The 14,706-nt window shown below is 40.4% G+C and overlaps 1 protein-coding gene across 2 annotated transcripts in view; it reads left to right on the plus strand.

The window, feature by feature from the left end:
* Window positions 1-14,479, plus strand: part of LAMP2 (lysosomal associated membrane protein 2) — a 26,071-nt gene extending 11,592 nt beyond the window's left edge. Inside the window, exons 6-9 of one of the 2 annotated variants that reach the window (XM_069102159.1) lie at window positions 738-857; window positions 3,936-3,999; window positions 4,962-5,126; window positions 7,509-7,905. In XM_069102159.1, coding sequence (XP_068958260.1) covers window positions 738-857; window positions 3,936-3,999; window positions 4,962-5,126; window positions 7,509-7,648 — 489 coding nt within the window. In that variant the 3' untranslated portion in view covers window positions 7,649-7,905. Of the gene's footprint in view, window positions 1-737; window positions 858-3,935; window positions 4,000-4,961; window positions 5,127-7,508; window positions 7,906-13,919 lie in introns of those variants that run through there. The other variant, XM_069102160.1, reaches the window with a different exon arrangement.
* The last annotated feature ends 227 nt before the right edge of the window (window positions 14,480-14,706 follow it).

Raw genomic sequence — 14,706 nt, forward strand, 5'->3', positions numbered from 1 at the left:
GGGGAGGTTGACATCAGGCATAGATTGGTGAACTCTGCTACAATGCATCAGTGTCCAGTGTTTCAGGTCTACTGGCTAATGAATCTTATTCCCAGAGCCCTGTGTGGAAAGCAAGCCAGATGGATGGAGCTCTTGTACTCCAGAAAAAAAGGGCCATACTCCCTTAGCTTTTTAATTGAAGAAACTTTTTTTTTTACTGGGAAACACTTTCTTCTTTTGCTGTGATGTAAAAGTAGATTTCTGAATTGTGGTTCATAGGCCTAGAACAGCCTTAAAAAAAACTAGGTTTGGGGCAGCTAGGTGGAGCCATGAATAAAGCACCAGCCCTAGAGTCAGAAGGACCTGAGTTCAAATCCGGCCTCAGACACTTAACACTAGCCGTGTGACCTTGGGCAAGTCACTTAACCCCAATTGCCCTGCCTTCCCCCCTCCAAAAAGCAAAAAAAAATTAAAAAATCTAGGTTTAATTAGAATAGGGGTTCTGATTCATTTGTTTGGGGTCTTTCTGGCCTGGACTCTGTGGGTAGTCTAGTGAGGCCTGTGAACCTCTTCTCAGAATAAAGTTTTCAATGAATAAAGTAAAATACTTTCTTTTTCAATGAATAAAGTAAAATACTTTAGGATTACAAAGGAAAGCAAATATTTTAAAATATAATGATTCAGTTTTTAAAGAAAGGCAGAATCGAGGCAAATGTTATTCTGTTTGCCCCTCAAAGATCTTCTTCCTTTCCCTAAAGGTTACTTCGCTTCTGAACATTAACCCCAATACTACGGCTCATGGCGGTGAGTGTTTTAAGGAATCAGCCACTCTTTGGTTAAATAACAGCAACGAGTATCTTGAATTTTTCTTTGCTATGGTAAGTAACAATTTTGTTTGATCAGTGTGTATTAAGTGCCTACTATGTGCTGGACACTTTTGTTAGCTTCTGCGGATACAGAGCTAAAACCAAAAGACTACCTGCCCTCAGGAAGTTTATGTTTTCCTTGGGGGGGGGGGGTGGAGAAGAGCATCAGCAAACTTGTAGTTAGTACTTACTACGTGCTAGACATTGTACTTGGTGCTGGGAATAGAAACAAAACAACCCCTGCCCTCAAGGAACTTATGTTCTATCAAAATGTAATTCATTTCTCCTGGAGACTTAGGTCAGACCAAATATCAGCTTTCCCTTTCAGTGTTCTGGCTTTGACCTTTATCTGAGAGTCCCAATGCTGTGTGTGCAAGGATCTCTGTCTGTCAGTGTGGGTTTCCCCTCCGCTGATACAGATTGCATCTTAGTAGATCATCTTTGAGAACTGCTGTGGCCAAAGGATTTGTCCCCTTGCAGCCACTGTGGAATAACAGGCAGATAGCCTCGTCACGAGTCTGTCTAGCTTAGTATGACATCCTCCAGAGCTTGTATCCCACTGGCACAGGCATCAAGAACCCAGGATGTCCCACATATAATGACAAGGAGGCATCAGAAGAGGAGGCCTTTAAGGGGACCCTTCTATTCCAGCTCCTCCTCAAAACATGGCCTGTGGGGATCTTTTAAGGAGACTCTGAGCTGGTCTCTTGCATGAATATTTATGGTAGGCTTCATGTTTAAGGTACACCTTGGTAAAGGGGAAGAGCCAGGAACCCCCAAAATACTCCAGATGGCTTTTTTCCCAAAGCTTTTGTTAAGCAAATGCGCTTTTACTATTGCTAATTAGAACCCCATTATGGCTCTCGAGGTTCTTTAGGCCTTTCAAAGAACACTCTCACTAGCTTCAATACTGCCCATAGTGGCTATACACTGACTCCTTCTGCGCTAACTTCACAGGCCACACACACAGTTCGGAAGGCTGTAGGCTGGCCACCCTGCTCTTTACTTTTGCTTGGGTGTTAACTGTATCTGCAGGGTATTCTTGAAGTCTTAGTGCCGATTTAGGTGACTTAGCCTCTCTGTGCCTCGGTGTCCTTATCTGGAAAATGAGGGGGTTGGACTTGATGGCCTTTAAGGTCTAGAATTCCCATGAATTTTGGCAGTCTTGTGGCAAATGGGAATCAGTAGTCTTTGGGAATCTTGTACCTTTCTGGATTTGAAAACCATTCATATAGAAGAACAGTTTTCAAATTAGGGGTTATTTTTCTTTCTTTTGTTTTTTGTGTTTTTGGAGGGCAATTGGGGTTAAGTGACTTGCCCAAGGTCACATGGCTAGTTTTTGTGTTGTGTGTGTGAGGCCGGATTTGAACTCAGGTCCTCCTGACTCCAGGGCCGGTGCTCTATTCACTGCACCACCTAGCCACCCCTAGGGGTTATTTTTAAGACCACTATTTCCACTTTTGTAGAGCTAACCTAGCATAGTGCTGGTCTTGGAGTCAGGAAGAAGTATCTTCTAGTTCTGTCTCTGACACATACCAGCACGACTGTGGGCAAGTCCCTTAACCTCTCACTGACCTAGGCAACTCTCTAAGACTTGCCAAAGCACACACAAGGAGTTCCAGAAGCTGTCACAGATCCTGACCAAGCCCTCCCCACCCCCAAATTGGTTCTTATTGGAGCACCTTTGTTGGGTTTTGCTTTAATCTGTAGCCTTCCCCTCCCCCCCAATAGAATGATGGTCATTTATAAACTAGTCTGAGAACCCATCATGGATTAACTATTAAGTTAGATAGGAATCAGTTGGATAGGAATATACCTTTTCTCCCTTTACTGAAATTTGTCCCAGTTATTTGGCCTATCTTTGACTATATTAATTGTATTCGAAATTACTTATTAAACTTATCATGGGCGGCCCTGGCCATATTGACTAATTTAAGTTATATAGGCTAGCTCTAGATTCATTTTCATGTATACTAGGATAGAAAGTAGATCACATATTTTTAGGCTTCCCTTTAAATATTGTTTTCCTGTGATGTTTAGTTTTGCTTTTTTTTAGACACACATAGAACTAAGCTCTGATGGGCCAGATGTGAAAGTGTATTCTTTGAGTCTGATAACAGGACAGCATAGGGCTTTATTGTGAAGATTTTTTTGAGTGAATTTTTGCTTGATTTGTCCAACGTTATCATATTTAAAGTACGTATGTCTTCCTACAGCAATCAAAACTGTCTGTCCTAGGAAAATTAAGTTTAAAAACATTTTGGTATAAAAAAAGTTTTAAAAAAAACTCCCAAATAGTTTGATGCTTAAAGGTAACTATTAAATGAAGCCCTTTGAATAAAAACCCTACTGTTCTATTGGTACCGCAAGACCGAATTGTGGTCTATACCACCTTCAGGCTTGACTCATTTAGCTCCATAAAGGAAAGAATGCTGTTCCTTGTTGTTGTTGTAGTTGGGTTTTTTAATCCTACTTATTTACCCCATAATGCTAATTAGAATTATCTGGGGAACCCTGAGTGGCCAAGGACCATGTGATTGAAACTGTGGTGAGGAAGAAGAAGGAAAACATTGATGAAAAGGCTTTGGTGTTTCTTTTGAGGTCTCCTAGTATAGTAGATAGAGAGCCCAAAAGATCTAGGTTCAAGTCTTGCCTCTGATAACACAGTAGTTGTGTGACCCTGGGCAAGTTACCTAACCTCCTCAATGCCCTAGGTTAACTCTGCAAGACTAGAAATTGCAGAGAAGGTTCCCACCTACACTGGTAGAAGGTGTGTCTTCAGCTGGAAGTTTCCCAGGCCAACAAAATCCCAGACCCACAGCATACTCCCCATCCCTAAATCCAGTTGCTTCCATGGATTCAGGATCTCATGTTGCCTTATTGCATGGCAGCAGTTGTCCCCCTCACCACACGTTTCCACCCATATCCAGTTTTTGTTTTTCTTCAGTGATATTGATCTGTGCCTGGCTTTCATCTGCTCTGTTATCTTGGGCCTTGGCCTGTCTTTTTTCCTCTGGATGTTTAATGTTCTCTGTAGACAGTTGTGAGATGATCCGATGTGTTGTTTAACTGAAAGCTTTCTTCAAACAGAAAAATGGCAACCGGTTCTATCTGAAAGGGGTGAATGTCAGCCTGACTTTTGTAAACAGTTCTGGTAAGCCAAGCCGGGTCCTCCCGACCTGAGGAGGGGAGGGGGGACAGGGGAAGAGGATGACCGAGGGTTACTAGAAACCTGGCACTTGACCTTGGATTAACTATATTTAGCAAATACTTAACTATCTTGAGTTCCTCTAATGTTTTCCTTGAGACCAAATGCTAGTTTATTGTTGGAAATGAAGTCACATCTAAAATTTGGAATCTTGTTTAAAGTTTATGGATGGAACTCTGAGATAAGCAGAGTATTTAGTCCTTTCAAAGTAGGGAAGGGGAAGAGGAAGGGAGTAAGCATTTCTTTGGTACCTACTATGTGTCAGGCAATGTGCTAAGTGCTTTTTACAAATATTATCTCATAATATGGCTCGAAATGATCAGACATATTTGGCTAAAAGCTAAGAGTAGTGGAGTGACAAGGTCATCAGACTTTGAGTCAGAGGACCTGCCTTAGGCAAGGCATTTCACTTTTCTGGGCCTAAGTTTCCCCTTCAGTAAAATGAGGGGTTTGAACTAGACAGTCCCTGAAATTGCTTCCACCTCCAGCTCTGTGATTCCATGTCTGATCTTGGGCAAATCCCTTCCCTACCCTAGGCCTCAGTTTCCTCTTCCGTAAAATTAGAGGGTTGGACTAGATGATATATGAGGCTCCGCGTTCCATCTCTAACTCTCTTGTTTTATGTGCTCTTGAGCAAGTCCCTTTCCTTCCCTGGGCCTTAGTTTCCTCCTCTGTAAAATGAAGGGGTTGGAAAAAATGGCCTTCAAGGTCCCTTCTAGCTCAAGACTATGATTCTAAGGAGAATATTAAAGACATTTAGTAAACCCAATAGCTATTACAAATAGTAAATTATGAAAAGCAGTTCTGTGAGTTCCCAAGCTAAGCACATTTCACTGAGAATCTTAAGACCATCCATAATCTCTAAGGTGATATTTCAAGAAATAACCAATCTTTATCTTTCTTTAAAGATTTCGTTGTTGAGAATAACAGCCTTAACTATTGGGATGCCCCGATAGGGAGCTCTTACATGTGCAACAAAGAAGATGTTATCACAATTTCTGACGCCTTTCAGATAAATACTTTTGATCTAAGGGTGCAGCCTTTCAATGTGGTGGAAGGAAAGTATTCTACAGGTAAGAATAAACCAGATTTTATTAAAACTTTGTTCAGTAGACACATTATCACAGAAGCCACGAACCCAACAGCCCAATAGAGAAAGGATGCACTTTTCTGGGTTTCAGGACTAGGCCAAACTGCAGATGGGTCTGAAATTCGTACTCAACTTTGCTCAGACTCAGTTGCTTCAACTGTGAAGAAAAACCAGACACAAAGATGAAAATGTATGAAAAAAAATGAGAGCAGCTTTAGCAAAACTTAGCTAATGGACTAGACCACAGGTTGGCAAACTACACGGGTCTGTTTTTGTATGGCCTGTGAACGAAGAATGGTTTTTACATTTTAAAATAATATTTTAAAATGTAAAAACTGAACAGACAATAGGTCAGATTTGGCCATAGTTCATGGTTTGCTGACCCCTGGGCTAGACCACCCCCTACCCTTTTTTGAGGACAAGCTTTAGTACATGATAACTAAGGCCAGCAGAGAGTACTAGCTTAAATCTCCCTTCATTCCCTATATTATCTGTACTGTTAAGAAATCCAGTTTCTGGTTTTATTTTTCAAACATCAAGTGGCCAGTTAACTGTAGGTCTTTGAAAAATATGGTAAATTTGCATCATCTTGACCAATTCAACAAAGTTCAGGGTTTGAAATGATTTGTGCCTGTGCACAGGTGGGCTTTGGGAAATGTCCCCAGTGGGAAACAGCACAGTCTTACATACACTGATCCTAAAAGCAATGCTGGCTTTTTAGAGGTTTAAAAAAAGTAACATAAATAGCATTGCAGGATTATTCACTGTTGCAAATTCTAAGTCATATACATGTTTCTTTCACTAAAATGCCCTTTCTATTTAATTTTGTTTTGCAACCAAGGATAAATAGACCATATCAGTTTTCCCATCTTCTGCATACAGAATCCTCATAGTTAAATAAACCCATAAGCCTTAGAGTATATTGTAAATAAAGCTAGCCATGCTTTGCATTGAGATGCTATGAAGCATCTCACTGATTTTGTAATGGGGCTGAATTTTAAATTTGATTTCATTCTGTGAAAATTAAGCTTTTCACATCACTGCAACCCAAATGTTTACTTCTGAAAGTAATTTTTTCCCCTTGTCAATCCTTCAGTGATTTAGATTCTTTGAGAACTTTATTTTGGATATCTTTTTCTGACCTCCAGTAACTTTGCTTTTGGTCTCAGATTTCCATTGAGAGTTTAAGAGCCTGTTTAAATGTGTTTATTCTTCAGTTATTTGTAATAGAAATGAGCTATGTTTTCTTCTCATTTGGAACTCTGGTCTTACATGTTCAAAGGTTTAACAATACCCATCCAGAATATACAACCTGGTAAACTTTGATAACATGACATATTAATATATTCATGAATATAGGCTCTTGTCCACAGGTGCCTAAAATCACATCAGGTATGCTTGACAAAGTAGGGTAAGATGGAGGAATTGGGGTGGAAACGGGGGAACGTGCATTGGTCACAGAAGGAGCAGTGCGATATATGGTAGAACACAGTGCTAGATTTGGAGGGAAAAGATCTGAGTGTGAACCCCAGATCTATTCCTTATTGCCTGTGCCATCTTCAGCAAATCACCTCTCTTCCCTTGGGCCTTAGTTTCCCCCTCCACAAAATGAGTGAGTTGAACTAGCTGCCCTCTGAGGTCCCTTCCCACTATATTTTTGTGATCCTATGTTGTGACCTTGGGCAAGTCACTTCTTTTCTATGAACCTCACTTTCTTCATCTGTAACATGAGAGGATTGAACTAAATGGCTTCCTAAGTCCTATCTAGCTCTTGATCTAGGAGCCTCTAGAGCCAGAACTTTTCTCTGTGACTCCGGGAGTAGGAAGAAACAGCCCATCTTTTGGACTCCTGGGTATTTGTGGTCTATCCCTCAGTTGTTTGTTTCTGTGGGGAAGATGAGACCTGGCCGCCTAAGCTGCTCTGGTCCAGCATTTCTGGCAATTTCCAGCCCGATCCCAAGTAAACAGCTGAGGGATGTGGCTCCATCTGTGAGGTGGTTGGGAGTCCCACTTTCTTCACCTCTTCTGGAGTCCCCAAGTCACCCAACCCCAAGGACATTCACCCTCCCATCAAGCTTCCTTTCTGGTTCTCTGGTCCCCATTCATTTCCTATAAAGCACCAGCTCTTTAAACAGGAGCAGACAGCTTTGAGGGGTGGGTCTTGGGCCTGTGTTTACCAACTCCCTGCTTGGGGTCATCTCCAATTCTCTGGGGCTTTGATCTGGTTCCAAAAGTTGGTTGCTTAAAACAACTTGCCTTTTGAAAACTAAGCAAAAAAATTTTTTTTAAGCTCAGTATAAGTATACAGCCAGATCAAGGATTTTCCTTGTATTTACTGTTTATCACACACTTTTTCTATCTACAGCCCAGGAGTGTTCATTGGATGATGGCAGCATTCTAATTCCAGTTATAGTTGGTTCCGGGCTTGCAGGCTTGATTCTCATTATAGTGGTTGCTTACATAATTGGCAGAAGGAAGAGCTATGTTGGATATCAGACCTTGTAAATGGAATCACTGTTTACAGTATGATGAAGCAAGTGCAAGTTCCAAAATTAAACACCATTCGATCAAAATACCCTTAGCTGTGACTTAGAACCCAAGGGCTATGGGGGTATGGGAACTGAAAAAGAAACACGAAACAACAATAATAAAAAACAACAAAATAAAATGCATGGTCATGTGGCTTTACTTCCCCAGCTAAGAAGAAGTCAACTCATTGGGTCTCCATTCTTCAACCCCTTTCCCGCCCAAAAAAAGAGAAAGAGAGACAGACGTTTATAAGCAAATGGATTAAAGATCCCATTTTTGTGCTCCTTTTCCTATTTCAGCATTTGAGTTTTATACTCCAATGACTAAAGATATGGAAAATGTTTAATAATCAAAGGAATTACCTGCATTTGGCAAGCTGGGGCATTTTTTCCCCTCTCCCCTTCCCCTTTCTACAGAAATTTGTACTTGCTTCTTCTGTGTTTTTACGATGTCCTGTTTGGAAGATGAACTTAACCCAACATTTACTAATTCTGTACATCTCGATCTTGGAAATACTTGTGAATGGATTTGGCCAGTGCCAAGCAATATCTCATTCTTGGTACTGGATGCTCCCTTCAAAGCATTTTAAATGTGTTTGTTTGCTGTAGCTGTAAAACCCAGAGTTACAGAAAGATTTCCTTTTTCTCTTCTTCCCACTTCCCCTCCCTCCCCTTCCAGTTCTCCCTTTATTGCTGTGGCTTCTTTCTGGTTTTAAATAAACAAACGACTGGATAATGTTGAAAGCACAGAATCCCAGCTGAGTTCTTTCAGTCCCATTTCTAAGTCCTTTAGCTCACAAGCTGTTTGTCATGGTACTCATTCGTGTACTCTCTGTAGACTGACTTCTTGTATCTGCAATCATGAAACTAGCAGAAGTTTCTTTTTGGCTGTTATAACATCCTTGCTGGTATTGGGTTGAAAAATGGAATGCCCAGTTGATTAATTAACTTGACATCTAGATGGTGAAGTGCACTTCCCTTTTGTCTGTATAGTGTCCTGTGCAAGGCCCGAAAGTCACTGTCTTTTTGCAGCAATGGTTATCCCAAAAGATGTTCTCATCTCTGTTTCTAAGCCAGCATGAATTGCTATCTGACTTTTTTTTTACTGCTCCTCCTTTCTCCCATTGAAATGGTTCTGTGCTAATTAGAACTTGCATTGTGGTTGTTTCTGATGGCAGGGTCCGTTGGTCTATCTTGTGCTCCCTTGTGTGCCTTGTGGTAGATATGCCCATTATCCTTTCATGGGCAGCACCTAATGTTTATGAAGAATGATTTGGGTGGAACAAATGCTTTGGGGTAGAGAAAAACATTGGGGCTTGGTGGGTGGAAGAGGGCACGTAAGTTGGTGGTCAAAACAGAGTATACTTTTTCCTTGTTTTTTTTGGGGGGGGGAGAGGGAGGGAAACATTCTAATGATGCTGATAAACTACTATTATGATGGAGGTTTTGATTTTGATCTTTTGCAATCCACTCATTGTAAATGATATGGGTGGGCACTTACATGCCACAAATCTTGACTGCACTATATATACACAGGGTGTCCCAAAAGTCTGTGCAGTTTTAAGTAGCTAAAAACAGCACCAACTTTTGGGATCTTCTGTCTATGGAGAGGGAGTAAGGAGACACTGAGAGATTTGGGTTTGAGATTGAGAAACAGATTGAGAGAGGAGGATTGGGAGACAGAGTGAGAAAGAAATTGAGACTGAGAGATTTCCCCAGATACCTACACAATAGTAGCCCATGCATGCTCGGTCTAGCTCTAACAAGCCTGTTGCAGTGATGGCTATCTTTTCACCTGCCCTTGGCCTTTGGTTAGCTGGCACTTTTACTCAGCTGGCTTGGTACTTAGTTGAGGGCTGTACAGAGCCTGTAGCACCATGGCGTTCAAATGCTTTCTAAAGATGAATTATAAATTGGTAGCAAAGATTACTACTTTCGTCATTTGTCGAGTGTGAAAAGAAATCTGGAAAGTCTGTCGAGAGTTCTTAAACTCGGTTTTTAATATTGGTGGCACAATAAGGCAAGATAGTGCATGAAAGGCTTTGGGCCTTCAATTCTAAATTGAAGCTCTCATAAATTGGAAACCTAGGAGTGAGGCATGGGATTCAACGCAGTTGACCAGAGATTTCGATCTCCAGATTATGTACATGCCTTGTATTTTCAAAATACCTCTAATTGCCACTGTTTTGTAGAAGGGCTGACTCGCAATTTCATTGACGCCCTTCTTTTACGAGGATCAGCTTCTACATAGCTGTTTCAGCTCTTATTTTGTGTAGCTGTATGTCCTTTGCACCTTGTGTGTAAGTCATTCACACCACAAGTTTGAGCTGAATGCCAAATGTGAGGCTAGTGAATACCTTCATGGTACCTTAGCAGTAGTTAAAAGAGAGTTTACAAGAGGAAAAACTGGCCTAGGTAAAAATTTGCTCATGTGTTTCTGCTTAAAATTGTTTGAACCACTGTCAGTTTAACCCACATATTACTTTGCAAAATAAAGCTTTTTTTTCTTTCTTAAGGAAACTTGGTCACATTTTGTTTAAATTGTTCAAGCCAAGATTTCTCACACTGTGTAATTTTCTTTCTAAAGGAGAAACTTGGACACTCTGTTGGTGGAAGTGAGATCGAATTATTTTCTCTCTGGCTCCCACTTCCTTCCTCCCCTCCCCCTTCCCCATTCATGCTTTCATCATGTTATTGGTGAGTTTCCAGGTGAAGGGAGTTTCTGCGTTCCTTATGCCAATGGGTAGAATTACAGAGCAGGGAGAATTTGTTGGTGGCAAGGTGTGTATGTGGGGGGAAAGGGGGGAGGTTAGGGCCTGGGGAACCCTGAGAGTCACCAGGCTTCCTGGCATTGAATTTTTTTCCTTTGTAAGTTTGGAGGGGATAGCACTGCTTGATTTAGAGTCAAAGGAGCCAAATCTTATCTGTGCTACTTTCTAGCCAGGCCTCAGTTGGACTAGATAACTTCTGAGGTTCCTTCCAGCTCTAAATCTGTGATCCCAGATCTCTGAGTCAATCATCTTGTGAACCTTTCCAAAACCCAAGGGATGCTGGTACTGTTCTGCATTCTCTGTCCCACCACTTAGGTTTATCAAAAGCCAAAGGCTCTTTCAAGGGTTAATTGTGCTGATTGACAACAGGACAGACCACAAACTGTGTTTCTCTTTCAGTATCTAGAGTTTGTATACACCTTAAACCAAAGGTAGCTCTTCTGAGTTTACCTAGCCTCTCTTCCAAATTCTAAGGTTGATTATGAGTCTTTAATGTCGAGGAAGAACTGCTTGTTCAGAAGCCCAGGGTAGGTCGGAACCATGGATGTTCTCCTTAAGTAGTCTTCATTTCTGTGTTCACTTGTAATTCACTTCTCAGTTTTTTTTTTTAAATAATGGAACCCTCAAATTCTGAGATAAGAAAGTTATTATCTCAATAGATCATTTGATCGCTGGAGACATTTTCTCAATAACTTGATTTCATTTTCTCCATTTTGCTATGACCAAGCCTTTTATGAAGACTTGATCATTTGTGACTCCTGATTCTGTACCAACCAGCTGTTTGTCTTTGGATAAATCACTTGCCCCCTTGGGTCCTCAGTTTCCCCTTCTGCAAAATGAGAGACTGGTCTAGATAAAATGATCTCTTTACTTCCCCTTCCAACTCTGAATCTTTGATTTTCCTTTCACTTTGTGGTATGCTTAATTGTCATTGAAGTATGAACCACCCACAGAGCAGCTAGGCAACACAGTGGAGAATGTCATCTTCCTGAGTTCAAGTCTGGCCTCAGACACTTACTAGCTGTGTGACCCTGGGCAGATCATTTAACTCTGCCTTGGTTTCCTCATCTGTCAAATGAGCTGGAGAAGGAAATGGCAAACCACTCCAGTATCTTTGGCAAGAAAACCCCAAATGGGCTCATGAAGAGTCAGACGTGACTGGAACAATTGAATAACTATGAACCAGCTGAACACTTGAGCATCCTGAACTCTAGGCTAAGCTATATAGTGACTCACCCTTTGTTTTCTAGCATGGTGCAATAGGAAAAGGCAGCATCTTCAATCTTATATGTTTTACAGATTGATTATTTCAATATTTCATCTCCTCATCCAAGAAGGTCATTTCAGCCCCTTCGCTTTCTTTATAATGAATTGTCTGCATTCATTAATAAAATGCAATTTTCTTCTTAGGTACCGGGATAGAGCTAAGTTGGTATCAGGTTATTTTTTTCCGGTTCAAGTGATAGGACAGATGTCCTGAGAACAGGCTGATAGTGTTGTGAATTGAAGCTATCATGCCAAGGTGTAATTCTTAATGCTAGTTTCTCAAGGAGAGCTTGGTATCAGAGATGGGCATGTAATTGCTTTGAGGGAATTTGAAGCTTTGTAACAAATTCAGAACAGAATGGTCCCTTCTTCTAGTTGAGTAACAGGCATACTCCAAGTATAGGTTTGCATCACAGCAATCATGTTGAAACTTGATTTGAAGCTTTCTTTAGTTGTCTAGCATTTTAGGAGTAATAATTTAAAGAATCTAGTAAAAACTTATCCTTAAATCTCAGCTGCAGAGCTCTTCTGCCTTGCCCACTTATTCTGTTGGGCCTTTTCTAATAACATTCTATTCACCTTTGCCCTGTAATTTTGCTTTTTGGAAATAGAGAAATCTGTGCCACTTTTGTGATTTTAAAATTAATCCGAAAATAAATTTTTTTTTGTCTTTTCAGCACTAGGTGGTGTTAAGCCCTCACCAGGTGGAGGGTCATCAAGAGACTTTCAGAATGAAATTAACTTTGATTTAGATTTCCATCTTGTTAAAATCATTTCCATTGCTTATAGAACTGCAAAAGTAAATTTGAATTATATTCAATAAAATAGTGGATTCTAATGAAGTATTTTCCCCTAAGTCAAGAGCTACTTGAACTTAGTTTTTTTTCTTCTAGTAGAGAACATTTTGAAGTACATCTGAAGTAGGCGATAACGTTCTTTCTTGATGCTTTGTTACCTGAATTGCCTTTTTGATCCACTTTGCTCATTTATGGCTTTTGATGAAAACTACATTGGTAACATTTGTTAAATTAGGTGTCATTATGAATAAAATATCTATTTTGGGAGGAAAACCAGTATGAGCCAGACTCCAGTTTGGCACCTCATTTTGCCAACAAAGCAAAAGAATTCAGATTGTGTCACAACTCAAGTCTGGTGCTTTATGACAGGAGAACAATGTATAGGTAGATGGTGGAAAGCTGCTGAGTGTGAATTTGGGTAAGGGAAGGAGTGGAGAATATACGGAGCTCAACAGCAATTCACTGATCTGTCACCCTTCCTTTATCTGAACATAGATGAGAAGGAAGACAGTCTTCAAGGTCATGTACTTGATTTCTAGAAATGAAGAAAATGATGCCTTCACTTAGCCTCTAGAAGCCTCTAGAATTCATAGTTCTAACAAACTTGGTTATTTGGTTTCCAAGATGAGAGCAGATTAGAAGTGGGTGAAAGGGTTGTTAGAAACAAACTGAAGTCAGGGGAAATGGACGACCTACTATAGAAGGAGGCAGGAATTCCCACTGTATGGTAATCAGGTTCCATTTAGTATGGGGACAAAACAGGCCTGCAGATCTCAGTGCTCCCTACAGGCATTGTTGTGTTACAATTGAGGATGATACTTGGTGGTCACGATAAAAGATCACCTCCCAAAAAAGTTCAGTTACCATCAATTTTCCCTTTAATAAGGCAGGGAAGAGTATGCATGTGTTGTAGAAAGTTTTCAATGCAATATAGATGATTTTTTTTAAAGATGTGCTGCTTATAGGACTATGTTTCCCTTAGTTATCTGGGAAAATTCAGTTATAGAAACAATTTATTCCATAATGAAGTCAGGTAAATGAGGTATAGCTGATGTAGAAAACAAGCCCAAGAAGAGATGGTACAACAATTCCCTCTTCTCAAGAGAAAGGCAGGGAGAGGAACAAAGACTATGAAATGTTGGACAAGTGGCCAACATAGTGGTTGTGTTTGTGTTGCTTACCAAAAAAAAGTGGGGGCAGAGTAAGGTCCAGTATTTAAACTGTTGTTTCAAAGAAGAGGGGAAAAGCACAAAAAAATCCCACAAACCACATCATCAATAAAGCCTATTTTAAAAATTAAAGTTACAAAGAAATTGAGTATTCTGATGTGATTTGACAACTTTTCATTCAGTCTTCATTTCGTTTGGTTTTCAGTTATTTTTTTCTCTCCAATTTGCCCTTTTTCCACATCTAGCTGAAGATTGCCGTGCAGACGATGACCGCTTCGCTGTACCCATAGCAGTGGGAGTGTCATTGGGAGGATTAGTTGTACTGATGCTGTGTGCTTATATTGGTCAAAAACACCAGAGTATAGAATATGAGCACTTTTAGCACCTGGATTGACCCTGTCCCAATTGAAAAGCATGTTTGCCACATAATCAAAAGAAAGTGGTTTCTTAAGCAATTATTAGTTCAATCTATTTTTAGAGAAAACAGACGCAATATTTTCAAAGGGAACATTTCTAATGAAAGCTGTACTATTTATAAAACTGCAAATTGGAATTGTGTTTTCACTGGCTCTTAGATAGGAGCTTGGGTTCTGCAACTCATCCACATTCAATGCTGAGATGAACGGTTCTACAATCTTAGCCAAGCTTTGATCAGAAGTTCAAGTGCCTTAAACTATTATGAACGTGGGCACCATTTGAATAAAATATGTACTTGTGTATAAATGATATGATGGACTTGTTTCCCTGACAGTATTTTCATGTATTGATGTCTGAGTTCTTGTGATTAAAGCTTCATTGTCATGCCTTCTGTTATACTGTTCATTGCAATAAATATTGATGATGTGGCCCAAGTGCCCATCAGATATGATCAACTTTTGGTTTTCCATCGAGTAAATAAGAGATGGTGGTCCGGAGATCAGCTGGCATTTAGAGGAATACAGGACCATTATGCTGGCTGCCTTTGTTTAACAGAGACAGCTGTGGGGAAAGTGGGGGTGGCTGGGAATACCAATCTTGGACTTGGGATCCTGC

Source organism: Petaurus breviceps, unplaced genomic scaffold (genome assembly GCF_028583685.1).
Source record: "Petaurus breviceps papuanus isolate PSGF00001 unplaced genomic scaffold, PetGlider_PUasm1.0 532, whole genome shotgun sequence".
NCBI classification, from domain to species: Eukaryota; Metazoa; Chordata; class Mammalia; order Diprotodontia; family Petauridae; genus Petaurus; species Petaurus breviceps.